General features: G+C 34.4%; 2 protein-coding genes across 5 annotated transcripts in view; both read left to right on the top strand.

The window, feature by feature from the left end:
* LOC117928154 (disease resistance protein RUN1-like) overlaps window positions 1-25,987 on the top strand; it is a 118,150-nt gene extending 92,163 nt beyond the window's left edge. For 2 of the 4 annotated variants that reach the window (XR_004653533.1, XR_004653534.1), the window contains 2 exons: window positions 17,708-17,806; window positions 18,604-18,814. The gene's annotated coding sequence lies outside the window, so the exon portion shown is untranslated. Of the gene's footprint in view, window positions 1-17,695; window positions 17,807-18,603; window positions 18,815-25,561 lie in introns of those variants that run through there. The other 2 variants (XR_004653535.1, XR_004653529.1) reach the window with 2 other exon arrangements.
* On the top strand, window positions 11,645-12,169 carry LOC117928358 (disease resistance protein RUN1-like). Its single transcript, XM_034848253.1, has one exon. The coding sequence runs from the start codon at window positions 11,645-11,647 to the stop codon at window positions 12,167-12,169; it is 525 nt and encodes a 174-aa protein (XP_034704144.1).
* Window positions 25,988-27,640: the final 1,653 nt, after the last annotated feature.

Here is a 27,640-nt window from a genome sequence, read left to right as displayed (position 1 = left end):
GAACGCCGAAATAAAGATGTGGCTCTGAACGCCGAACAAAAAAACAAGGATCTGGATGTCGAAATGAAAATGTGGCTCTGAATGCCAAAATAAAGATGTGGCTCTGAATGCTCGAACAACAAAAAAAAACAAAGATCTGGATGTCGAAATGAAATGTGGCTATGAACGCCAAACTGAAGATGCGGCTTTGAACGCCAAAATAAAGATGTGACTTTGAACGTCGAACAAAAAAACAAGGATCTGGATGTCGAAATGAAAATGTGGCTCTGAACGCCAAAATAAAGATGTGGCTCTGAATGCTCGAACAACAAAAAAAAACAAAGATCTGGATGTCGAAATGAAAATGTGGCTATGAACGCCAAACGGAAAATAAACAACGGCTCAAAAACGCTAAACAAAAAAAAAAGTGGTAGCTCTGATGTCGAAATGAAAATGCGGCTCTGAACACTAAACTGAAGATGCGGCTCTGAACGCCAAAATGAAGATGAACAATGACTTTGAATGCCAAATGGAAAATGAATAACAACCTTGAACGCCAAACGAAAAATGAATAATGGCTCCAAATGCCAAATGAAGAAGGTGATGACTCTGATATCGAAATGAAAATGAGGCTCTGAACATTAAGATGAAGATGTGGCTCTGAACGCCAAATCGAAAGAAGATGTGGCTTTGACCGCCAATGATGATAATGCGGCCCTGAACACCAAAATGAAGATGAACAACAACTCTGAACGCCAAACGAAAAATGAATAATGGCTCCGAATGCCAAATGAAGAAGGTGATGACTCTGATATTGAAATGAAAATGAGGCTCTGAACACCAAGATGAAGACGTGGCTCTAAACGCCAAATCGAAAGAATATGTGGCTTTGACCGCCGATGATGATAATGCGGCCTTGAATGCCAAAATGAAGATGAACAACAGCTCTGAACTCCAAATAGAAAATGAATAACTGCTCTGAATGCCAAACGCAAAAATGAATAATGGCTCTGAATGCCAAATGAAGAAGGTGATGGCTCTGATATCAAAATGAAAATGAGGCTCTGAACGCCAAACTGAAGACGTGGCTCTGAACACCAAATTGAAGATACGACTCTAAACGCTTAGATGACAATGCGGCTCTGAACGCCAAGATGACGACACGACTCTGAACGTCAAAATGAACATGTGGCTTTGAACGCCAAAAGAAAAATGATCAAAGACTCTGAACGCCATACTGAAAATGCGATGGCTCTGGATATCAAAGTGAAGAAGTGGCTCTGAACGCCAAACTGAGGATGAAAGGTATGATGGCTATGAATGCTGAACTAGAAACAAACAATGGCTCTGAACGCCAAAATGAAACAACGGCTCTGAATGCCAAACTGAAAAAAACGGCTTCATACGCAGAAATAAAACATGGCTCTAAACACCAAACGGAAAGAAAGGTATGATGACTACGAATGCTGAACTAAAACCATGGCTCTGAATGCCAAACTGAAACAACGGCTCTGAATACCAAAACTAAACTGATAACTAGGAACATCAAACTGGGGAAAATGACTTTGTACATCGTAACTAAGAAGACATGGTGGCTTTGTACGTCGAAATGGAAAAACGGCTTTGAACGCCAAATCGAAAAAAGATATGGCTTTGAACTCCAAGATGAGAATGCGGCTCTGAACGCCAAAATGAAGATGAACAATGGCTCTGAACGCCAAACGAAAAATGCTACTCTGAACGTCAAAATGAAGATGTGGCTTTGAACACCAAAATGAAGTGAACGACGACTTTGAACGCCTAAAACTGATGAAAGTGGCTCTCAACGATAAAAATGACTTTGAATGCTAATATAAAAGAAAATGGCAATCCTAAATGCTAGTAATGTGGCTCTGAATGCCTAAATGTAGATGATGACTCTAAACATCTAAATGTGAACGATGGCTTTGAACGTCAAACTGTGAAGAAATGGTGGCTCTGAACATCAAACTAAAAATAATAGCTATGAATGCCAAATAGAAACAACGACTCTGAATGCCCAACTAAACTGATAACTAGGAATGTCAGGCTGAGAAAGACGACTCTGAACGTTGTGACTGAGAAGACATGGTGGCTCTGAATGCCAAGCTGAAAATGGACGACTATGTATGATGTATCCGAGAATAAATGGCGACTTTGAACGCCAAAAGGCAAGGAAACGATGGGGGGGGGGGGGAATATACCCCAATGTAGCGTGCCGCCACAACTCTCTATCCTCTGAGAATGTATAAAAGAGACTACATGAGCCTCAAAAGATGCTCTGCTAGCGAGTTGGAATGATCAAATCGACTATAAACATAGTCTCGCAACCCATCCATCTAGATCACGAGGCCTGACGAGATGTCATAATAAGTCAGATGTCTCTATCTCAAAATGCTCTGCTGGAGGAATCCATCATCATCTCAAATGGATAATCCACTAGGGAGTCTCGAGATAATAATCCGCTAGGGTAACTACCACGATTTCATCAAAACAATCTACTGCAGGGTCATGGATAGTGGGACAATCACAACCTGAATGTCATGCTCCATCGAAAGCTCATCTCGATGAAAACCACAGGAATAGTGACCAGTAAAGCAAATACAGTATATCTCGACCGAGTGATGAAAACTGTAACAGCTCTGTGAGAAAACGATCATTTCCATAGCTAAATGAAGGAATATGCCCCAGTATGGCATCAAATGTACCCGATCTATCCTGATAACTCAAGAATAACTCCATGGGGATGCATAAAAGATCTGACATGTACTCCACTGAAATGGTGATGTGGGAACCTATGCGCCTAGAGTAACTCCACCCAAGAATCATGATAAGATCAGAAAATACAAACCTGACCGAATGTCTTAAGAAAGGCTCCATTAGAGAATCAAGGCAAAATGAAGTCAAATCATCAACCCAACGTGCATCTCGTAACTAGGGATGGTCATGCAAATCAATGGAGATCTACAAATCTCAACTAAAGAGGAAATATGCCCCAGTATGGAATCAGATGTGTGATAGGTCGGGAAAAATCAAATAGTCTCAAGTCATCGATCATCAACTATGCAATCCTGGTCACCCGAATACATAACTGAATCAGACCCACAAATCAAAGAGGCGTATCCCGGGAGGAAGCATGATGACATATAAGTGCCAAAAGGTGCAGACCTAACTAGATAGCTCTAGAGAGACTCTACTAGAGGGTCATCGTCTCAATGTGTATCTCGTAAGTGTGGATGAGCATGCAACTCCATGAAGATCTGTAAATCTCAATCGAAACGGAAATATGCCCCAGTATGGCATCAAATGTATGGTAAGTCGAAAATCGGGTGACATGAAACCATCAATCGTCAAATGTGTGATCTCCATAATCCAAATCGAACCCAAACGTCAAGGAAACGTCTCTCGGAATAAGAAGCATGATGACATACAAATACCGAAAAATACGAGTCTGACTGGATGGCTCAAGAGAGGCTCCACCGAGGGACCATGATAGAATAAAGAACACGTCCTTGTCTCGGTGTGCATCCTACAAGTGAGAGTGATCATGTAGCTCCATGAAGATATATAAATCTCAATCAAAACGAAAATATGCCCCAGTATGAAATCAGATGTGGAATAAGCCGAAAATCGGACAACATCAAATAATTTGTCATCAAATGTGTGATCCCAATCATCCAAATCCATAGCTGAATCCAACCCACATATCAAAAGGCGTATCTCAAAAGAAGAAGCATGAGGACATCTAAAAGTCAAAAGTGTGCGCTTGACTGAATGACTCAAGAGAGGCTCTCCTGGGAGATCATGATAAGATAACAAACAGGTCATCGTCTCGGCGTGCATCCCATAAATGGGGACAAGCATGCAAATCCATGAAAATCTATAAACCTCAACCGAAACGGAATATGCCCGGATATGGCCTCGAATGTGTGATAGATTAGAAAATCAGGTGACATCAAATCATCCATCATCGAACGTGTGATCCCATTAATCCAAATCCACAACTGAATCGGGTCCAAACATCAAAGAGTGCCTCCCAGAAGAAGAAGCATGATGATATTCAAATATTAACCAAGTCTCAAATACCTGTCCAAGTAGGGGCTGTCAAAAACGACATCTGATCACATGACCTCAGGGTGGTCTTAAGACACAGGACGTAACGTAGGCTAGGGCGATAGGGTGATAGAAATGAAGGGAAACTAGGCCCAAATACTCGATGATGAAAAACTCATGCCCTCATGTATAAAATGCAACATGTATAGAAAATCTCGTGAGTCATGGACTTGAGGGTGCCCAATGTGAATATAATGTCAATAATGAGACGATGAAGCAAAACGAACTGGTAATGAGATACGTAAGAATGATGCAAGCGAAATATCAAACCTAGAATAGGTCAGTGTAAGGAGAAAAAAAAAACAACCGGGTGAAGCGAATGGACTAAATCACAAGCAATGACAAAGATGATAGCAAAACAATGAATATACGAAGAAAAGTGATAATCAACTCAAGTCAAACATGGAGTGAAGTCACATCAATAATGAGCGTAATGATGGAAAGGACAATGACCTAGAGTCCCTAGGAGAAGGTCGAGTATCTCACTCTCAAAGAAATATGACAAAATGAATATAAAGAATAAAGGGTCTCGGAAAGCTCACATACGAACTCCCATCAACAAAGATACTCGATAAAATGACCCTCAAATATCAATATACACGCTCAATGATGGAGAATACCATGCACATACACACATGTGTTTTTTTTTTTTATCAATTTTTTTTTTCAGTTTTTTTTTTTTTTAACATATATACAAATACACATACCCTAAACATAAACAAATGAACCTTAAAGATGATATCAATAATGAATAAACACACTCCCAAGTGCTAAAGTAATAAACAAACTCTCTCTGACAAGATGACCTTCTCAAACTAAGGATCTCTAAATCAATGTCCGTAGGATAGATAGTGGAAATGATGTGACTATCCCCCATGTAATGAACTGAGGAAGATCACTACTCAGGGTGAAAAGAATATGAAGCAAAATAAGTAATAGATGGAATAAAGAAAAAGAGATGAAGAACACAACTAATAAGATACAATGGAATGTGGTAGTGTGATAGTAGGAAAAATAATGAGAAAAAGATGCACCCATAGGTCCAAGACTCATGAGACTCCCAAACGATGCATGCATACACTAAAGGCCCCCTATCCTGGTGCAAAAATGTGAGCAAGGCGATAAGAAAGAAAGGCTATAATGCACATGCGAGGCTGAATGGGCTAGCAATGGTCTATATATCAAATGGGTGAAAGGAGATATGGCTAACTGAAATGATGACCACCTATCCTGCGACCATGGTCTCAAACATAGTACCTCTTCAACTGATCTACGTTAGTTGGCTTCGAGAATCAATTTCCATCTAAATCCATCAACCATGTAGTGCCCTCTGGGATCAACTCCCTAATGAAATAAGGTCCGCTCCAGTCGGGTCTGAACTTCCCTTTAGGATCTCTAATCAATCCTTTGATGACCCTTAAGACTAAGTCATCTCTCTATAATGGTCAATCAACAATCTCTGCTATCTTCCCCCACCAGCGGAAGGTGAAGGAAGAAATAGACTCATCTGATCTCTGCCTGAAACCCTCAAGCTCTCTCCTCGACACATCTACGATAGTACTAAATGAAAATTGTCACAGAAACTCCTAAGCTAGGTCATCCCATGTCCTGCGTCGCGAGGACTCCAAAGATGCGAACTAATGCTGGGTTGCGCCACTCAGAGATAAAGGAAACATGGTGATTATCTGTGACTCGTCTAACCCATGGACCCTCATCATAGTACTGTAGAGTCGAAGATGAATACATGGACAACCAACGCCCGTGTACCTCTCAATGTCAAGCATCCTGAACTTGGCCGGTAGACTGGCCACTGGTATACTATCAAGATCATCTCAAGCTGATGAACTGTCAGATACCCTCAACTGCCTAATACGCTGCTCAGTACGATCCATGCATGCGTATCCTCAAGGACTGTGGTATGTACTACTGCAGGTGAGGCAACCTCAGAATGACCATGTAATAGATAAGGCGGCAATGAATCATAAGGCGTCTCATCCTGAACTACAAGTTGTCTACTCTACTAACTGTCTATCTCCTGTCTGAGACTGGCCAAGGCCTCCTAAATAGAAGCCATGGCGGTCGTGAACTAATCAACTGTGACAACCCGCTGATCCATGTATGATCTCTCAGAAAAGCGAACTAAGCTCCCCTCTACTCTGACCCAAGATGGTAAATCCACACTAAGAATGAAAAACCAATCCTGAAGAGCACAAAGCACAAAATACCTGAATAGAATCCATGGCGTCTATGAACTAGTCAACTGTGATAGTCTGCTGATCTACGTCTGATCTCTCGGAAAATCGAACTAAGCTCCCCTCTACTCTGACCCAAGATGACAAATCCACACTGAAAATGAGGAGCCAATCCTGAAAAGCATGAAGCACGAGATATGGTATGCATAGGGAAAACATGGGAGAAATGCTAGTCTGAACTGGAATGAGTAAGGCATAAAAAATGAAGACGAATTGTCTGACCGTACTCAAACTCGTACTGATCTCGGTGCACTCTCAACTGGAGACTAAAATGAGGGAGTATCGAATCCAAACTATGACCACAGAGGCTCTGAAGGCCCTCAGATGCACCAATGTGTAGGGAGGAAGTCCTAATCAAAGGATCTACGGCTCAATCTGCAAGGTCAAGGTGGCTCTAAAAGGATATGGGTGAACTTTAAAAGTTCCCTAGCAGAAGCGATCATACCCTCCAGTGGTACGCAACCCTCTGCACGCCTCCGAAAAGACGAGGCGCTTCCATCCAAGGTGGTCATCACCTCCACACATGCACTCACTCGACATCCCTGGGGGTTTCCTATGGTGAAACCTCTCAAAACTCTCAACTCTCAATAGTCAACTAGAATGCGCAATGACAGTGTGGGTGCATCCGAAAATCCTATGAAGCTAAAGTAGAAAAAAAAAACACACTGATCACACAAATATCCATGAAACCTAGCTTTGGGTTATACAAGTCTTCAAAGATCGGACTTCCATCAGCATCAACGTGTCGGCCTCTTCCAGAATGCTCCCAAACATCAATATAGCCCGTCGCTAGACCCTACTCCTAATCACTAGCTCAATCGAAGAACAAACAAAGCAAAAAGTCTCATATCAAATACGAGATCAAGGAAGATAGGGTCGACCGAGACTAGGGAGTTGGAGGTAAGGGGATAGATGTGTATCCCACATAGACAAACAATACATGCATCACACGAAGAAAGAGCAGTCATGCACCAAGCAGTCATGCAAAGAATAGGTATATCACTCATATCTACACACAAGCTAGGCAAAAATATGATAAGCAAGATAGGAATATAACAAGAATAGACAATATGTTGACATAAACAAGATAATATACAATGAATAGAATCAATCATGCCAAGATGAATGAGATATACAAAAATGAGAATATACATGTCCAAGAAAGCAAAATAATCATATAACAAGAAGAGTCACTATGCTAAAGTAGGCAAGAGAATCAATCGATGTAATCAACATGTCAACATCACAAATGAACATAATAGCCAAACATATATTACAAACAAACATATCAAAACTCTTAACGTGTAATCAACAAACAATCATACCAAGACACATAGAGAGGGGTATCCATTGATTGACCAATCAAACGCCACATTCTCCTCAACTCGAGTTCAAGTTTGACCCTCTAAAAATCCCCAGTGGAGTCGCCATTTTGTGAACCCCGCATTTTGCTCGATGCGTTCCCACTCGATGGCGAAAACTCGCTTTTTTTATTTTGTTTGGTGAAAATTTGATTTTTAGAAAAAGACTTGGAGTCGCCACTTATTTTTGTTTTATTTTTAAAGGGAAAAACAAATAAGAAAGAAAAACCCTAAGTATGATTCCTGAAGGAAAAAACGGGTTTGTGAAAAACCGAGTCTGGGTCTGGGGGTCAGGTTACTCATTGGGAAGGTACGGTGGTGAGCCATAGCACCCATCTAAGCCCGTATTCGTACGACCTCTACTAAACGAATTGAGGAAACTGTAGTAATTAATTAATTAATTATGGATACCAAGAAAAATAATCAATATACAAGTCATGGTGAAAATTAATATGCACAAAAACAATTATGAAATCTAATCACAAAAATACACAAAATAAATAATAAGAGAATTATGCAAAATGATTGATTGAATTAAATAAATAAAACATATTAAAAAAAAGTTTTAAAGAAATTTCAAAGGATTTTATTAAAAACGATTTTGAATTAATGATTTCCATTTATTTACTTATAAAAAAGAATCAATTTATTTTCTCAATTTCAGTTATATTCAATTTTCAAAAAAAGTTATTTACACTTATTGTATCAAAAGAATTTATTACAAAATTTCAATTTGGGCACAAAAATTATTTTTACTTGCTTTTACTAGAAAATAATGAATTTTTACAATTTTATTTACAAAAGTATTTAGATTCATTTTCATTTAAAAGAGTGATTTTTATAGATTATTTAAAATGACATAACTTTATTTGCAAAATAAATTTTAATTAAAAAAAAAAACAAAGATTTAAATTCTCTATTTCTGAAAAATACTTTTAATCCCATTTTAATTAAGGAAAAAGAATTCATTTGAAAAAAAAATATTTTAGATAATTTTATTAAAAATTAATTTTTCGAACAATTTTATTTACAAAACAATTTTTGGACAATTTTTGTTAAACAAAGAAATTTTTGGACAATGTTATTAAAAACAATTTTTCGAATTCTATTAAAAACAATTCTTTTGGATTTTTCTAAATGCATTTTTCTGAATTTTTATAAATGATAAAAAAACTTTCTTTTATTAAAAATAATATTTTAAAATTATTGTTTTATCAAAATACATTTACTAAATTCTTCCTCTCATATAAACAAAATTTCTAGTTTATTCAATGTTCAATTCTGTACACACTCAATAAATATATACAAACGAATATTTACAAGAACTAATAAAAATAAAACAAAATAAAAGTGGGAAATAAAATATATACCCAAATAAACTTACAACAAGCTCCACGCGTCATCAATTCGTACTCAGCCAACAAGATTATAGAATGAGTCCATGCAAAAACAAAAATAACACAAATGTAAATATCTAAAAATGTATAAAATTCACAATGGATATTCAAACCCAAATTCAAACTTTAAATTTCACCAATTAAAATGAGCCCAAATTACTATAGGTCTTAACCTAGAACATCTAAATTAATAACAAAAAATACAAACACAATCAACCAAACCTAAAATTGGATAAATTAAAATAAATTCTACTAGACCTAAATTTAATATTTTATAATTTAAGTCTAGTTTAATATACAGCACAATTGTCCCATGTCCAAATTAAACAATTCAAATTGGCCAAGCTTATATCAAATATTCAAATAATCCAACAAATCTCACCCACATTATGGGCCCCAAAATTCATATCAGTTAACGAGCCCACATAAAAAAAATACATGGTCAAGAGAAATAATATTTCAAGCCCAATCTAATAAGCTCAAACAAATAACAACTTAACAATAGGTCCAAATCCAAATAAACAATATGCAATTGATATAATCCAAATATCCCCAAATTAATCACCAAATACAATATGCCCACAAACCCAAATTAACAAATTTCAAATTAATTCACTAACAATAAATTAAATCAAATTACGTATTAATCTACCAACAACAAATTAACCTCAAATTTCATATTAATTCAACAATTCAAATTTCACAGACAACAATTACTATTAAAATAAAATAAAATAACAACTATAACAATAACAATAATAATAATAACAATAACAATAATAATAATAACAATGATAATAATAATAATAATAATAATAATAATAATAATGGAAAATGAGTGATACGGGAAGTGAGATAAAGAGAAAAAAGGGAGGAGGTCGTCGGTCGACGGTGCCTAGCCGGTGATCTTGCCGGTAGTAGTGATGTTTTTTTTGGAATCACAAATAAAATAAAATAAAATAAAATAAGCTGAAATAAAAATAATAAAATAAAAAATAAAAATGGAAGAGAAATGGGAGAGCTGACTGTTGGGTGTTTTTGGGGGAAGAAGAAAAATGAAAAATAAAAATGGGGGTCGGCTCTCTTGGGAAAACAGGAGGAGAAAAACTAAAAAAGAAAAAAAAATGGAGAATGGAGGAGGAAGGGAAGAAAAAATTGGGGGCTGGCTGTGGAAAGAAAAAGAGGAATAAAGGAAGAAAAAAAAATGGGTCTGTTCCCTCTGTCTCTAGAAAGAGTAGCCGCCAAAGAAAAAAAAAACTCCCTAGAAAAACTCTTCCAGCGGCCCAAAAGAAAAAAATTCCGTGTGCGGGGGGGTCTGCCGTGTCTCAGTAAGGGGAAAGGAGGAGGGAAAAAAAATTTTGGGGAAAAATGAAAAGTGGCCGGCGGTGAAAGCAGGGGAGGAGAGAGAAGAAGTGGGTGGGTGAGGGTAGGTGGAGGAGAAAAAGGAAGAGAGAGGAGAGAGAAAAATAAAAAAATAAAATAAAATAATAAATAATAAATAAAAATATAAAAATATAAAAATATAATATAATATAATAATAATAATAATAATAATAATAACAAGTAAAATTAATAAGTAAAAATAAAATAAAATAAAATAAAATAATTTACAAAATAATGAAAACTAAAAATTAAAGGGTGAGTGGGCCTAAAATAACACATATAATCGGGATTTAAAATTGGGCTCAAAATTAATGTAAAGATAAAATTGAGACAAATTTTGGGGTCTACAATAACATATATTTTTAAATTTTGTATATTATTATTGAACATCACAAGTTATGTCATATATATTTTTCTAATAAAAGCAATTTTAATATGTGGATTATTGTTTTCTTAATTAATTTTTGATCAATTTTCGTTTCACTCCCTTAATCCAACTACTAATACTTTTGTGGAAATTAAAATTTTTATCCTTTCCTATGGATTCTTATTGTATGCTCAGTTCTTGAAAATTTTGAAAGAAAAAATGATCCAAAAAAAATTGAGAAGAAAAATTAAAGGAAAGAAAAATTGAAAGAAGATAGAAAATAGATTTAAAATTAATAAATTGTTTTTATATAAAAGTTCACTTCACTTTTTTTTTTCCTTTTTATATGAAAATTAAATAATTTAAAATTTTATAAAATTTTAAGTAATTTTACTTATATTTAACTTTTTTGGATAATTTTTATGTCAAAACAAATATAAGAAAATCATTTTTGAAAGATATTTTCCTCCCATGGTATTTTTTTGGTACCACTAGTTTGGGAGAAAAACCAAATAATTAAAATTATCATTAATTATGCAATTGATGCATATATTATGAAATATATAATGATATCTGTTGACTCTCAATACTACCCTTTCTTCCTTGAAATTTCAGCCCACCTTCCTTCCTCCTTCCTTCTTCCCTATTCACCTCCCCGAACTTTTCTCAAGAAATAGCTTAAATGCTAAGCTACCCCTACCTCCTAGCCTGAAGAGAAATCAAGCTTCGAAATCTCTTCTAGTTGTGACACAGAAATAGGGGAAGAAAACAACCATGACTTCCACAAACACCCAGATCATCTCTTATTCTCCTTCTTCTTCTTCTAAATCAACCCATCAATTCACTTATGAAGTCTTCTTGAGTTTCAGAGGAGAAGACACCCGCTATGGTTTCACAGATCATCTTTATGAGGCTTTGATTTCCTGTGGAATTCGTACCTTTAGAGATGATGAAGAACTGGCGAGAGGAGGAGTAATTGCATCTGAGCTGTTGGAAGCTATTGAAGAATCAAAGATTTTTCTTATCATTTTTTCGGAAAACTATGCTGCCTCTAGGTGGTGTCTAGATGAACTCGTGAAGATCAGTGAGTGTGGGGTAATCGAGGGGCGACTGATTCTACCAATTTTCTATCATGTGGATCCATCCCATGTGCGGAAGCAAAGAGGGAGTTATGAAAAGGCATTTGTTGATCACGAAAAGGAAGCAGATGAGGAGAAAAGGGAGAAGATTCAAAAGTGGAGAAGTGCCTTGGCAAAAGTTGGCAATCTTGTTAGATATGATCTACAAAAATATCAGTAACTATATTTTCCTCTCATCTTTCATTGCAACATTTCAACATCTCGGCAGTGAATGAAATCCCACACTTCTCAAATATGTCAAATCTGGAGCAACTAGATGTTGAAGGTTGTGGAAGTTTGGATAATGTTGACTCATCTATTGGTTTCTTGAAGAAGCTTACTTTGTTGAATTTGAGAGGGTGCCAAAAGATTAGGAGCTTGCCAAGTACAATTCAAAACTTGGTCTCTCTTAAAAGTCTTTATATAGATGAAACTGCTATTGAAGAATTACCATCCTCAATATATCATCTCACCTCACTTCGGTTGCTATCTATTGATGAATGCAAAAACTTGAGGAGTCTTCCGAGCAGCATTTGTAGGTTGAAATACCTTGAAAAACTTTATCTCTCTGATTGTTCAAACTTTGAGACTTTTCCGGAAATCATGGAGGTTATGGAATGCTTAGAGGCACTTGATTTAAGTGGAACGTGTATAAAAGAGCTTCCATCATCAATTGAGTTTCTAAAACATCTCGTTGATTTGCTTTTAAGGAAGTGTGAAAACTTGAGGAGTCTTCCGCGCAGCATTTGTAGGTTGAAATACCTTCAAGAACTTGATCTCTCTAATTGTTCAAACTTTGAGACTTTTCCGGAAATCATGGAGGTTATGGAATGCTTAAAGTCACTTAATTTAAGTGGAACATGTATAAAAGAGCTTCCATCATCAATTGAGTTTCTAAAACATCTCGTTGATTTGCATTTAGTGAAGTGTGAAAACTTGAGGAGTCTTCCGAGCAGCATTTGTTGGTCGAAATACCTTGAACAACTTCATTTCTCTGGTTGTTCAAACTTGGAGACTTTTCCGGAAATCATGGAGGATATGGAATGCTTAAAGTCGCTTAATTTAAGTGGAACATGTATAAAAGAGCTTCCATCATCAATTGAGTTTCTAAAACATCTCGTTGATTTGCATTTAGTGAAGTGTGAAAACTTGAGGAGTCTTCCGAGCAGCATTTGTAGGTTGAAATACCTTACAAATCTTAATCTCTATCGTTGTTCAAACTTGGAGACTTTTCCGGAAATCATGGAGGATATTGTATGCTTAAGGTGGCTTAATTTAAGTGGAACGTGTATAAAAGAGCTTCCATCATCAATTGAGTTTCTAAAACATCTCGCTTATTTGCAGTTAGTGAAGTGTGAAAACTTGAGGAGTCTTCCGAGCAGTATTTGTAGGTTGAAATACCTTGAAAAACTTCATCTCAGTGACTGTCCAAACCTAGTCACAGGGGACCTGGAAAATTTAATAAATCTTGGTTTATTAGAAACGCAGAATATGATGGATGGAGTAGCCCCAAGTGATTTATGGTGCCTATCCTTGCTGGAAGAATTAGATCTAAGTCAAAACAATATGCGTCACATACCTACTGCTATTACTCAACTATGTAATCTAAGACGCCTTAATATCAGTCACTGCAAGATGCTTGAGGAAATTCCAGAGCTTCCATCAAGTCTAAGAGAAATAGATGCACATGATTGCTCGATCTTTGGAACTCTATCAAATCCATCTACTCTTCTCTGGTCTTTTCTCCTCAAATGGTTCAAGACAGTTGAGGTACAATTTTTGTTTAACCTTTTTTTTTCTCTCTTTTAATTACAGGTACTTGTGAATTTATTGATATTTATTTTAATTTCCTATTTTCTCTGCAATTAATAGTTCTAATTTACTTTGTTTGTTAAGCTGACCCACCTCTGGAAATGTTACTTTTAACTGTGCAGCCTCCTTTGAAATGGAGAAGTATTAATCTAGGAGGTAATGGAATTCCAGGGTGGGTACTGCATCAGGAAATGGGAAGCCAAATAAGAATAGAGCTTCCTATGAATTGGTATGAAGATAACTACTTCCTTGGATTTGGATTTTTCTGTCTTCATCATCAATCAAAAAAAAATTTCTTTATCTTTGAAATTTGATGAAGGAGAATATGCTAAAGATGTAGTAGAAATTCTCTGTAGTGACTACCTCGAGATTAATGATAGTGAATCAGATCAAGTGTTGCTAGTGTACTATCCTAAGATTTCTTTTAGGGACGAGTTCCACTCCAATCATTATATGCACCTTCAGGCTTCATTTGATGATTATGGTTGGGGCAAAATCAAAAGTTGTGGGGTTCATCTTATATACTCTCAAGACCATCAACAGAACCATATCTCGTTGGTAGATTTTCTTAGCACCCAAGACGATGAAGACAACCATAAGCCTATGTTGTTGAATAATGAGAATTTTGGTGACAACAGATCAACAACAAAATCTATCAAGAGAAGTCGTGATGGCATAGAACATAACCAAGCAGAGGAACCCAACACCCATCTCAAGCTTTAAACTCAAACACCAACCAGCAGGTACATCAGCAAAACTTTCTTAATTTATATTTAACCATCTCTATACGTCTTCAGTTTGCTCATTTAAGCTATCATGAAAATTTATTAGGAAGTCATCTTCCTTTTTCTTCCTCATTACTTCATGATTTAGAGCACATCATTATCATATATGTGGCCTGTGTAGCACTATATATTTTAATATCTATATTTTAAAAAATAAAAATATATATCCTATTTAGCTAATAAGTCAAACGCCCTACACTTAATTTTTAGTTCTAAAATTTTTTGTGAGTAACTTTTTTTGTGAAACTCTTTTATAAAAATTTTAATGAATTAACTATCATGTATTTTGTGATTAAGGCATGTGCATAATAAATTATGGGTGGAACCCCATTTAGATTTTATTTTTTAGAAATAAAAATAAAATAAAATTTCGAATAAACAAGACAACCTAAAAATAAAAATATATTTTATGATAATTTTTTTCCATTGTTATAAATCATTTAATAATTTTTATGAATCATTGCATATTGTTATTTTTTAAAAAAAACTTTTTCAAGGACTCTCAGAACCCAAACTTATCGATTGTCAAAGTTTTACATCTCCCATTAAAATTTAAATTGATGTGTATCCATTTTTCAATAATTAGATAAATTATTTAAGTTTTTAACATTTTTATGATTTTATTTGAAAAAAAGTTCCCCGATTATTTTTTAATATCTTAATTATTTAGAATACACTCAAATAAATTGTATAACATAGAGTTATAAATAATTTGCTCGCATATTCAATTATAATGCAATTCTTTTGTTAATATATATTTTTTTAAATAACTTATTTAGATTACCAATTAAAATTACAGCTTTATCCTTGTCATATTAATGCAATGGCAGTTTTACCCTTCTCATTCATCTAACTTTGTTTACTCTCCACATTGATTCAAGGACTCCCCTGAGACGGATTCTGTCATTTCTCAATCTAGAATTTTCCTTCAAGTCCTGGATTTGAAGAAGAATTTGAGCCACATTTGCCATGGAAGAAAAGTGGTTGCTACCGTCTAAGATCCCCTGTAGCTGCTGCCATATATGCACCAGTGGCGGGCCTTCACCGCTACAATAACATCACTATATATAGACCAGTGCCTCCCGCTCACCCCCACTGCAAAACCCATTCACGGTGTTGATGCCATTCCCATTCCCATTCCCTTCCTCTAACAATGAGCAGTATTCAGACGAAAAGAAATTTTGCAGGTAAACGTGCCTTTCCCTTTCCTTTCTTCTAACAATGAGCAGTACAACCTTCTTTTCACTGACTGAAAGTCACCAAAACTTTTTTGGTTTTATTTCTCAGTGGTCAATAATGAAGATTATTGGAGTGTGGATGAAGAGTCTTGGTATTTTTTTTATTCACTCATTATTCTTTCAACCAAATGACTTTTAGTTTTCTGATTCACCAAAACATGTCATTTTATTTTACTTTATTTTTCTGATTCACCATATGGTTTCAATTTTTGGGTTTTTTTTTTTTTTCTAGGGTATTCTTCTCCATCTTCTGGTTTTATTTCTCCACATTCTATGATTATGTTGGGATCCCATATCTTTTTTGGTTTGATTTCCTTTGGGTTTTCTTTTGATGGATTTCTCATCATTCCTTCTTTCTAAGACAAGACAAATATAATTCGTAGCTGGTAAGATAATGTTTATTAGATCTTCAGAATGAGAAATTTTTTATGGAGAGAAATTAAATGATGCCATCCATCATCACTTGTCCCTAGTAGAACTACAGGTGATTTGTATGTTGTTTGGGTAATTGGTGAAGTTTCAGATTGCCTTGGGCTACTTGAGTTGCATGCCAATTGGGGGAAATTTTTGATGGAGAGATTTTTTATTGCAGTATGCTTCCTTGAGACCAAAACTATGGGGAGATTTCAGTATTTGGGGTTAGATGCGGGGTGATTTATTTGAGTCAATGTCCATGAATAAAAAATTTTATAGAATTTAAAACAATTAAATTAGAAGAAAATAAAATAGTTTAAAAGAAAAATATCTAATATCATTTACAAAAAAGAATAAAAGAACACTCTAATCCAATAATCAACATCAACTAGCTTCAGTTGGTGTAAGGTTCCAGTATAAACCAATGAACAAAAAGAGTATTTTTGATGTCTAGTAATAGCATATCTCTATCATGTTACAAGATCTGCAGTGGTGAGATCTTTTATTAATGTCCACTCCCTAATCACATCACCTAAAATGGTAAGGATATTTTTCTGGAAGAACATGGACATTTGGGTGTGAAAAAAAAATAAAAAATGTTGTAATCACTTAGTGACATCAGGCTTTGCTCCATGCCTCAATATGAAGTGGCTTAATTTGGTGAGTGGTGATTGGATATCATTGGTAGGAAAGGTCAGTGGTAATTCAAAGCCCAATTCTGATCAGTTTACTCTCTATTGTTCACAATTTTCCCCCATTTCATAGGTTAGACTTGAGCCACTCTCACCCAAAAGGGAAAACAGGGGGCTCTTCCTGATGGTAAGACCATTGGGGCGAAGTGGGTTTGAATATTATACATCGTAATCTTTAGGTACAAAACCAAATAGGTGGGTAAATACTAAATAGACACTAAAAAGGGTAATTGAAATTTTCTTTGGTGTTCAAAAATTGTGTTTCATTTACTAATGGTCACACAGGCCAAAATTGTGGGGAGATTTTAGAGAAAAACACCAGTGATATTAGTATATGTTTCTGCCTTCCAATAACCAGCTAGCACACGTTTCTCTGGGTGATTTTTCTTAGCCCTCTTCCTTCCTGAAAATTTCATAACTTTTTTAGGGGCTGTTTGTTGTCCATTTCTCCCATCATGAATGTAAAATTGGCTTTCTCCTATCTTGAAACACTGGTGATATTTGGCTTTCTTCATTCCATTTTTCTGTTCTCATCCAACCTATTCTCAAGAGATTTTCCCAACATTTTTCAAACATAGAATATAAAATTATATGAAATACGTTTATATTGTAATGTGGATGCTAGTGTGTATGTTGCACTTTGGCCTTGAAAAGGGGGTAAAAAAAAAAGTTTGGCAGATTTTATAAGGTTGATGCATCTCAGTTTCATATTCAAAGCCTTTTAATTTTCAGACTACGTATGCTTTCATCACTAATCATGTTTCAGTTTCTTCAACAGCTTGAGATCCCTTCGGGACATATATACAGAAGATCTTTCACCTGAACATATACACAAAGGACTCCTAGTTTCTGTTAGTCTGAAGTCATAGATTGATCTGTAAGTCTTTCAATCTTCAACTTCTCATAGTTCTGCATTTTGGACACCATATAGAAGTGAAATTATTCCACTTTGATTCTTCTGCAATAGCATTTGAAAATATGTCATGTTATGTAATTACTTTCGTTGTTCAAGATATATATAAAGATGAGATTAGTGCTTCTAAAACTATTCACTACAAGGCTTTGTTCTGCAATGAGTATGACTAGTCTACATGATGATCTAAAACCTCTTCCAGTTTTTAACATTTGCTAGTTTGGATCTATTTTGACAAGTTATAAAACTTGTCTACATGACATCTCTTATAAAATGGGTTCAACAAGATATGATTATTAAAATAGTATTACCAAAATAGAGACAAAATTTAAGGATGTTTTTAATGTTTATTTATTTTTATGTCTATGAAGTTTATTTGTAAAAACGTTTGTAATTAGATTTTAGATTGATAGGGATTAATAAAAAATTTGCTTGCCCTGTAATTGTTGGAAATTTTGAAAGATTTTGGATCAAATCTGGTCAAATCTTGCTTTATGGAGTGTGGATTTTAGTAAGTCTTGTTTGTATACAAAGCTCCTCTTCTTTGCATCTTGTAGAATAGAACAGAGTCCCAATTTCATGTGCTTGCTATTGTTTATAGGAATTACATTGGCCACATACTTTCTTAGCTAACAAATAGAGAAGAAAACCAGAGTTAAGAATAGGAAGATTCATTAATGGGTTGTTTTTTCTCTTTCCAAATTTTGTCCTGTTTTTAATGGATTCTGATTGATGGTTATTTTTCCTTTGTTTTATGGCAGTGACTACAATTGATTCTGGTAGCAGGGCCCTTGAATTTATGGGGCATGAAAATGACCCAAACACAATGACTCTTTCTCCAAACAGTCATTAGGTATGGTTTGCATGAGTTAAGGATTGTGAAGTTTCTATGCTTTTATGTTTTTATGGATTCGCGGATGAAAAGCTGCTTTATAAGATATCCATGGTTTGGTTGCTGAAAAACTGAGGAAAAAGAAAGTAAATTTTTATTTTTTTATTTTTCCGGGTTTTTGTTCCATATCCATGGATTTCCATATCAATCTTTTTTATAATTATATTTGTTTCTTTGATTTCTATTATGAAAAGACATGTCCTTTCTTTATTTTTATTTTTAGATAAATACATTGTAAATGGAAATGAAAAGATGGTCATGATGGTTCAGGATTGGGCTCCATCTGAGCCCGTGCTTTCATTTTTCCTTTAGGATTCCAAAAAGACTACATATATTTCTAATAAGGTGCCTAATCATCCAATTGAAATTTCCTTTCTCTTTATTTTTTGGTTGCAGGTAATGATCCAGGGAAAGAGCCAAAAATGAATATTCAAGTATGTAATCTAATTATATGATTCCAGTGACTTGCACCCTATGGTTTTAACTTTTGTACATTACATTTGAATCCATTTGATCTTCTTTTAATTGGACTCAGGGATGCACCATTGGAAACCTAATAATAGATCACTTTAGTGACTTCAATTCAAGAATTGCATACGCTCATTAAGTAGGACTTCTATCAGATGAGCTCTATGAGGTGCTTATTCCCCCCAACCACTTGGGTTTAATTCTTAATCGGATATGATTCCAAAATTTACATTGATTTGTTAGACATTTCTAGGCAACCAAAGCAGTATCCTCATGTGAATACTATTAAACTATACAAGGATGGTTCAGGGGTTGCCACCTAAAAAGTATTCAGAGAATGTCATTCAGGTTTTAGACACACATGCTTGTACCATTCTACATATTGAGGTAGAATTTTTGGTTTTGACTGAATTGAAAGATGAAGTTTTTTTTTTTACTTGTTTTGCAAAAATTGCAAGAAATAATCCTAAAAAAAATAATCCTAAAAACACAAATATGCAAAGATTCCGGTGGTTGAAAATACCCCAAGTGGCAATTGATTGAATAAGATAAAATGAAGACCAATTCAATTCTGTGTTTATAGAATGTTTTAAAAGGCAATTGGGTTTTATGTTTTTTTTGAATCTAAATGGCATCATGTCTCTTTCTTTTGACTAGTCTTTTCCTTTCTTACTTTTACCAGATACCAAATGGAGTTTGAGCATGCAGTCTTACTCAACTTGTGCTACTAATTAGAGTATTTGTTGGTGATATTTTTTTTTCATGCCAATATCTAAAAGCTAAGGTTGATGGAGGTTTTGGCAAGGACGTGTTGGAGTTTTTGCTGAAAGGAGATGTGGTTGCTTATAGAACCATGGCTACAAGAGTGTCTTGAAATAGCCTAAAGATTAACTGATTGATAGAGTTGTCGACTTGTAATGCAGCTACGACAGTGTCATTTATACGATCTTTCCCTAAAATGAAGGTGCAATACGATTATGGTTTGCTGATGTTTATATTGACATTCAGTTTGGTATCCGTAACAGGCTATCCTCAACCATCCTCATTGTTTGTATCTATAGGCATCTACCCAATGTGGGCTGGTGATGATCTTTACAAACTGGTTGCTAGCAATGTTGAAAAGCTTGGGAACTTCTTAAAAGGTATGCCTAAAATAAAAATGTGGCATTACACCCCAAATGAATGTGTAGATTGCTCAATATAAATCCAAAGAGAACCATACCTTTTACATATTTTTAATCTAATTTTGATGACTTATAAGTTAGTGAATTTGTAGGATTTTCAGGGGAATATTTTAAAGTCTCAGGAGATGGAGAATCCAAGGATAGCAAAACAATTCTTCAAGGATACAAAAGTATTTTGACTTCAAAAATCACTAAAGATTCCTTGGTGAGTTGAAAGATTGGTCTATTTCATTGTCAAAATTATCTAAATTCATAGACTACATCAAGTTACAACTTGTTTACATTTCTCAATTTGCAAACGAATTTTGCAAGATGGGAGCCTGGTCATGGTCGTTTTAGGTTTCGTCATCCTTAGAAACAATACCAAAAGATTGGATCCCTAGCTGGCCAATACGCCTATCGCATTGAAGCTCTTAGCAGCTACCCTCACTCTCATATCCCAGTAGTAAACTCAACTCACAAACTAAAATTCATTGCCTTCAAATTACTTGATTTAACTTGGCTAACAAAAAATCATAGCATAAGTTGCTTTCTCAACTAACTTCACTTTGCTATGATATCCTCACGGGCCCCACAGAGATCCAAAGCAAAATTCAAGAGGCTTGCACAAAGATGAGTATGGAATCCAGAAAAGCTTTGAAGGAATTAGCATATGCAATCAAAAGTATGACTAAACCATGCTCTATTGATCCCCATATTGTAAACTCAAAAACTGCTGCTAAAACCCTCAAATCGTTGCTTGAAGCTCATTCTTGTGAAGACATTGACCTTATTGAGGTAATGCCAACTGCTGTAGTAGGTTTATGTTTGATGGCATTATCCATCAAAATTAATCTGAAAATGTTTATATTTGATTTTTTTTTGGAATGCAACAAATTCCTCTATATTTTGAATGCTAGGTGAGTATTATTATCATGTGAGGAGTTCATAGAATTTTAATTTAAAAAAAAAAAAATCTGTTTTTTTATTTGATAATCCAAAAATAAAAAAAATAAAAAAATCAAATGAAAACCTATATGTAGAATGAGGACAAATTTATATTCCAATATACAAGGTCGATTTATATTTCTTTCTTCATTGAGCAAAATAGTGTAACGAAAATTTGGATGGGCCAATTGTGTTAATTTTAGTGAATTGATAATTATGTGGTCCAAATTGCAAACTAGGATATCTTAATGTTGCTTTTATATATGATGTATGTATGTAATATGCTATAATTTTCTACATAGGAGTATTATTGTTGATGGGTGTGTAACTGTAGCCTAAGCTTAGGATAGTGGATGAAAAGAACATGGAAAGAAACACAAAGTTGTCTTATAAGTTGGAGAATTTGACTATTTACACTTTCTACATGGCCAAATTGGGAAACCAAAGGCAAATGTATTTACCTAGTTCACTAGACAGATGTTTATAGAATTGAAGAAGGCAAAATAGTTGGATTCCCAGGACAAAGGTCTTAACTAAACAAATACTTATCAAATTGATTTAGCATTATGCTTTGTAATGATTGAAAATTGAAAAAGTAAGTTATTTTACGTTTAAATTCATTGATTTCTCCAATTTTAATGTGTTCATATTAAAACATCCCACTGATCCATGTTGAATGTTCTTGTAGTGCTAAACACAAGGTAGAATTGGAGCTTTGTGCATAAAAAAATGCCAAACACTTCTATGATCTTAGACTTCTTCAAAGGTTGGGAAAAAAGCGAGCTTTGGAATGCATTTCGTGAACATATGGAGACATTGAACAGGTGAATTTTTACAAGATGGTTTACACTACAATAGATGCTCAACAAACATGATAGACTTGAGAGAGAATTTGAGTAACTAGCATAGCATTCTTGCGAAAACCATGTTAGGCTTGATAATGCTTTTATCTAATGCTATACATACGTTGATTGAAATAGTACAGACATAGAGCTACCTTTCCATCATTATTTGGTTCTTAATTATGTTAACCGAGTCTAAAATATATTAGATGTGTTGAATTTTATGATTCATCATTATGAAAAGCATCATATATGATTGCACACACGTTGAAGCTCATATTATCTCCAATTGGAAAATAAATATTTCATTTAGGGTGCCTTATGGTTTAAGGAATGAAGTAAAGAATTATGTCATTATGCATAACCTCTAATTTTATACATTAGTTTAGATATATATTCTTCTTATATCAGATACTTAGATTTTGGCTTTTACGTTATATATGAAATCCATATTCATCAAAACTTGAAGAAAGAGAAAATATAATATAAAGTGGGAAGCAAATCACTTGATCCCTAGGGCTAACAGAGCTGCAGAAATATCTTAAGCTTCATAACCCTCTTCTACACAAGCAATGCGAGGGCTATCTTGTGGGTTCGTGTCTTCCCTTTTGAAGTGTCTTTCACTACAAAGAAGTTTCTTCCCACCATACTTCACCAAGCCTCTTAGAATAATGGCCTTGTGGAGGCAAACAAGTAGGTCTTCATAATTTGTATCCCACATTTTCCAAACAAACACCACCATTTTAGAGAGGTCAATTCCCCATCTGATTGAGAGATACTTGTAGAAGACATAAATGTTAAAGAGTTGGTAGTGTTTTTTATGTCTGCTATATGCATAAGGAAAAGATCTTACCTTAGTGCTTGGACCCTTGATGCATATAAGGGTATCACATTCAACCTTGATGCAATTTGCATATGGATAAGGCAACAATGGAAGCCTCTTATCTGCATTCTTTTGTTGTAGGACATCAATTCTCTAAGTCTATCATTCATTTGTTTAAGTTCTTATTGGAAATATAGTACTAGAGCATCAATCAGTTCATATCCAAGGTACTAGTCTCTACAACTTTTTTCCCAAAGGGTGGTTAGTAACAATCTTACCTTAATTGTTGGTTTCACTTGCAACCACACACATCGCATACTCCACAATGTCAACCATTGATCTAACATTCTTAGCAGGTCATCAATACTCGATATGGGCCTACTAGATCTTTTACATAAAAATAAGGGTAAAGAAGAAATTTTATCCATCTATGAATGTGCACCCAATGGATTATTTGATCCATATTGATGCAATGTGGTCAAATGCACTAGTAAATATGTTCCTCTTCATGTCTACATATTTATTGTCTAGGAGGAATTACACTTGTTTTTTAGTACAAGTATTTGTAGTACAAATCAGCTACAAAATCCCTCTATGGGTATTCAATTTCCCTCCCATGATTATAAGTCAATGCATCAAATTCTTTTAAGTTCACTTGATAAATCTTAAATTTTCTACTATTCTTCTATAAACTCAAACCACTCAACAATATAAATCTTATTCAACTTAAGCTAGAGTTGATAGCTTTCATCACATTTTTTATAATTGTCGGTAATCTCTCAATGCAATCCCTATTGCTATTATAGCAATCTATTACATACAACTCTTGCCTTCTTCCAGGATTGTGGCTAACACTATAATTGCAATTAGAGGAAGCCTTGTGGGTTAGAGTTTCAATGAGTTCCTTCTATTGGTTTTTGCATCAAGTGTTCCATTAATCTTGAAGTATCCATAAAGAGAAACCTTTAAAAGGTCTTCTACATCCCTTAGGGAGTCACTTGTGGGTTTTTCAATAGTTAGCATGATCCCAAGATGGGTGTTGTGGTAGCAGTTCTAGTGGTGCTCAACATGGGTAAGTAGTTACAAAATGTTCTAGCCATGAAAACTAATGGATGTTCTTTAGCCCATTTTTATGGAACTAAAGTCATAAGTTATTGTTAGCAAGGAGGTTTATGAGGGCATTTTCTATGCCTTTTTGGTCATGTCTAATGAGGAGTTAACTGTTATGTGCTTTGTTAGATAAAAACAAGTAGGTCTATAGAAAATAACTATTGAAAGTTCAATACATAAACTCTTATGACGTTGGGCTAGGATCTAAATAAGCAAAATCCACAGGGCTTCCTAGTCCAACACCTAATTGTTTGGTCTAAAATTTACCTTCATAATATCCACATGCCCACCATTTTTTGTAGCAACAATAGATAAACCATAATCTAACCCAAAAAAGGGTGTAAACTATAAGTGCCTACTTATAAGGCAATAAATAGATTAGATTAGGACCAAATGGCTCCACAAGAGCTAGGTTGATAAAAACCCACTTCAAGAGACAAATCCACCACAAAAGTGGTAACATTAGATGTTTGTATGTCACAATGAAAAGAACAAAAAGGTTTAGGTGTTGAAAACCATAAGTAGGGACCCAGACAAATTAATTGTGGGTCTTGCTATTGACATGAAGTAGCCTAATTTGGCCATTGACACCTAGAGATGATGAGACTTAGGTTTTTTGTTAGTAATTTCATCAATACTAAAAATTTTGGTAGGCCATGATGAATATGAATTCTTAGAACTTGCTATGACTTTGTTAAGGGCTCACTAATCTTTGATAGGGGTTCATAATGTATGTGTTGAATATTCTGCTTTAGTAGCCAATGTATGTGTTCCAGGAACTTTAGAATATGATGCTTGGGATCAGGCACTTGACCACACAAGTCACACTTCTCTATGAACTTCAGCACTGTTTAAGGGTAATTGAGCTAATGTTAGACATTTCTTCTATGTCGTCTTTGTTTCCTAAAATCAATGTCTACAAAAACAAGACCAACTCAACAAGAAACATAGCTTAGAGTCAATGTTAAATTCATATTTGTTTTCTATTTGGATCATGGGAAAGCGCTTTGGAATGAAACTTTTTTTACTAGTCTGGCTATCTCGCCAAAAGTCTTGAGCAGACTAGTGACATTATTCTCAGGATCAAGACAAGACAATGCAAGTATCATTGTCACCTTCTGAATATTGCATTGTAATATAACTAAAGTAAAGCAATACCATGGAAATTTAGTACTACTTGGTTTAGTGAAGCTATGGTTTTGATATTGCTGGAGTCAATTCCTCTACTATTCGTGGCTGGTCATAAATGATTCTAGTGTAGGTAAGTAAGTTGTACTTGGCCACAGTGAATACTTCATTTTTCTTTCAAGCTCAAGAATTGATCTTGTGGTTGTTTTTACTCACTCCATTAGGTTATTGTGGTTCTTTCATATCATTTTCTTTACCTTGCTCCTGTAGTAATGAAATACTTCTTCTTATCTACAAGTGTGTTGCCAAATGCATATCTGAATGGTGGTTTATGCTTGCAAACAGATGCTTTGTCCCCAGAAGTCTCCAAGTGAGCAATGAAAGGATATAAAATTGATTTCCATGAACTGATGAACTAGTGCATGCAATCATTGTGCTTTCTTCTACAAATCAATGTGTGGAAATTGTTTGTCCAAAATTGATTGGCCACCTAAGCAAAGTTAGTTGATTAACTAACTAAAAGTGTGAGCTGGCACACCTATTTGCTTAGAATTTTTTTTTTTCATGTACTCATGTATAAAAGCGTGAAAGAAAAAAAAAAAAAAACAAAGTTTTCTGAATTGTAGAAAAGAAGTGATTCACTACACTATAGTGAGAGCTTGGTGCTTCTCGGAGATTCTTAAGGGTGTAAAATGGTTCAATCTTAATGGATTTTGGAGGTGATCTTGATCCGTGGATGTAGGATTCAATCTTGGATCCGAACCACGTAAATCCTGCTTGTTTTGTTCTATTTTGATTTCTAATATCTTTTTCTTTGTCTTCTTGGATTGGTGTTCTATCTCAATTCATTGAGGAACTTGGATAAAAACTCAACACTATGTTTTGTACTTTTCTTTTACTTGGATGATTGGATTTATTGACTCCTGTTTATTATAGTATACTTTTTTGCTGCAATGTTAGGCTAAATGACCAAGTTAGCGTCTTCAATTGGTGGAATTGAAGAAGAAATCATATAACACAATGATTTTAACCATCTCTAAGCACTTGCTACTATTTGAAATTATATATAAAAAAAGTGTAATTTTGATTTTGCTAAAGTTCAAAATTTTCATTAAAAAAATATATAGTGATAGAATAAGCAATACTGAAGTTGTGATCAAATATTACCTTTATTAATAAATTTATTCATATATTTGTTCTCACCATCATAAAATATTTTATTAAAAAAGGAAATTTATAGGCTTTTAAAGGAAAAGGTAAGCCCAACTTGATGGAGAGTTAGGTTCATTCTCTAGATCAATTGGCTCACCCGCACTTGGCCAATGAAGGTTTTGGTAAGTGGAGCTAAGTACATTCATTTGGGCTTGATTCTTTAGATATGTTTGTGTGGGCTCTTTCATTTTCCTCTAGCCCATGATGATCTTGGTAAGGATCTATCCTTTGTGTAATGCTTTTATGTGGAAGGATACAATTTTTTTTTATATCATATCCATATGATTGGTCTTTGAAGTATATACATACGAGGGGTAGGAGGAATCCATTGTTAACAAGAGAAAATGAGATAGGAAAGTATATTACTCAATAGAAGAAAAAAAATAATCTTATTAGAGCCCTAGCAAACTATCTCTAGCTCCAAAATTATGGCTTCAAAAATCATAAAATAGAGAGTTTAATTCTTACATGAAAGGAATCAATGAGAGAACTTTTTGTATTTTAAATGTTAAAATTGTTGATATAAAAAGTGAATGATTATGGTGAAATAGTGAAGTTAACTCATTAGTGGCAATGACCTTGTTTGAATATACTTGACTTGGGTATTCAATAATGATATCGATTAAGTTATACTAATTGCTTCTAGTAAGAAATATAACACATGATGCAAATATCGTGTCAAAAGATCTTTATCTTGAAAGTTGTAATATTGAAGTGATCAAAAACATTTTTAGAAGATTACATTCTTAAGCATGATATAGTCACCTTCAAAAATGGCAAAGTCACCTTGATCTCAACCTAACCCTTGTCATTTAAATGTATTCACATCCCAGACTCAATTTTCCTTAAACATTAATCATATAAAAGAAAAAAAAAAGTTACAAATAAAGCTCTGCACACAAATGTCATTCAAAAAAATGATGTTGATATTTCCTATTCCAAAATAATGAGTTGAATTTAAAAAATATCTTATCATAAAAAAATTATTGGTAATAATATATTATTTAAATAAAAAGAGATGAAAGTTTTTTGAAGTAATTAATTTTCAATTTAATATAATCTCTATAGATGTTTATGTTCATAAATTTCTTTTATGATATTATTCTTTGAATGATTTAAAGTTTTACTAGTTGAATGGTATATTATTGAGTATGACAGGGATAAAAAAAATTAAAGAGTATACTAAAATATATCATATCCCAATAACTTAGG

Source organism: Vitis riparia, chromosome 13 (genome assembly GCF_004353265.1).
Source record: "Vitis riparia cultivar Riparia Gloire de Montpellier isolate 1030 chromosome 13, EGFV_Vit.rip_1.0, whole genome shotgun sequence".
Classification (NCBI taxonomy): Eukaryota; Viridiplantae; Streptophyta; class Magnoliopsida; order Vitales; family Vitaceae; genus Vitis; species Vitis riparia.
Note: the sequence above shows the minus strand (reverse complement) of the source record. Positions and strands in the feature narration are given on the sequence as shown.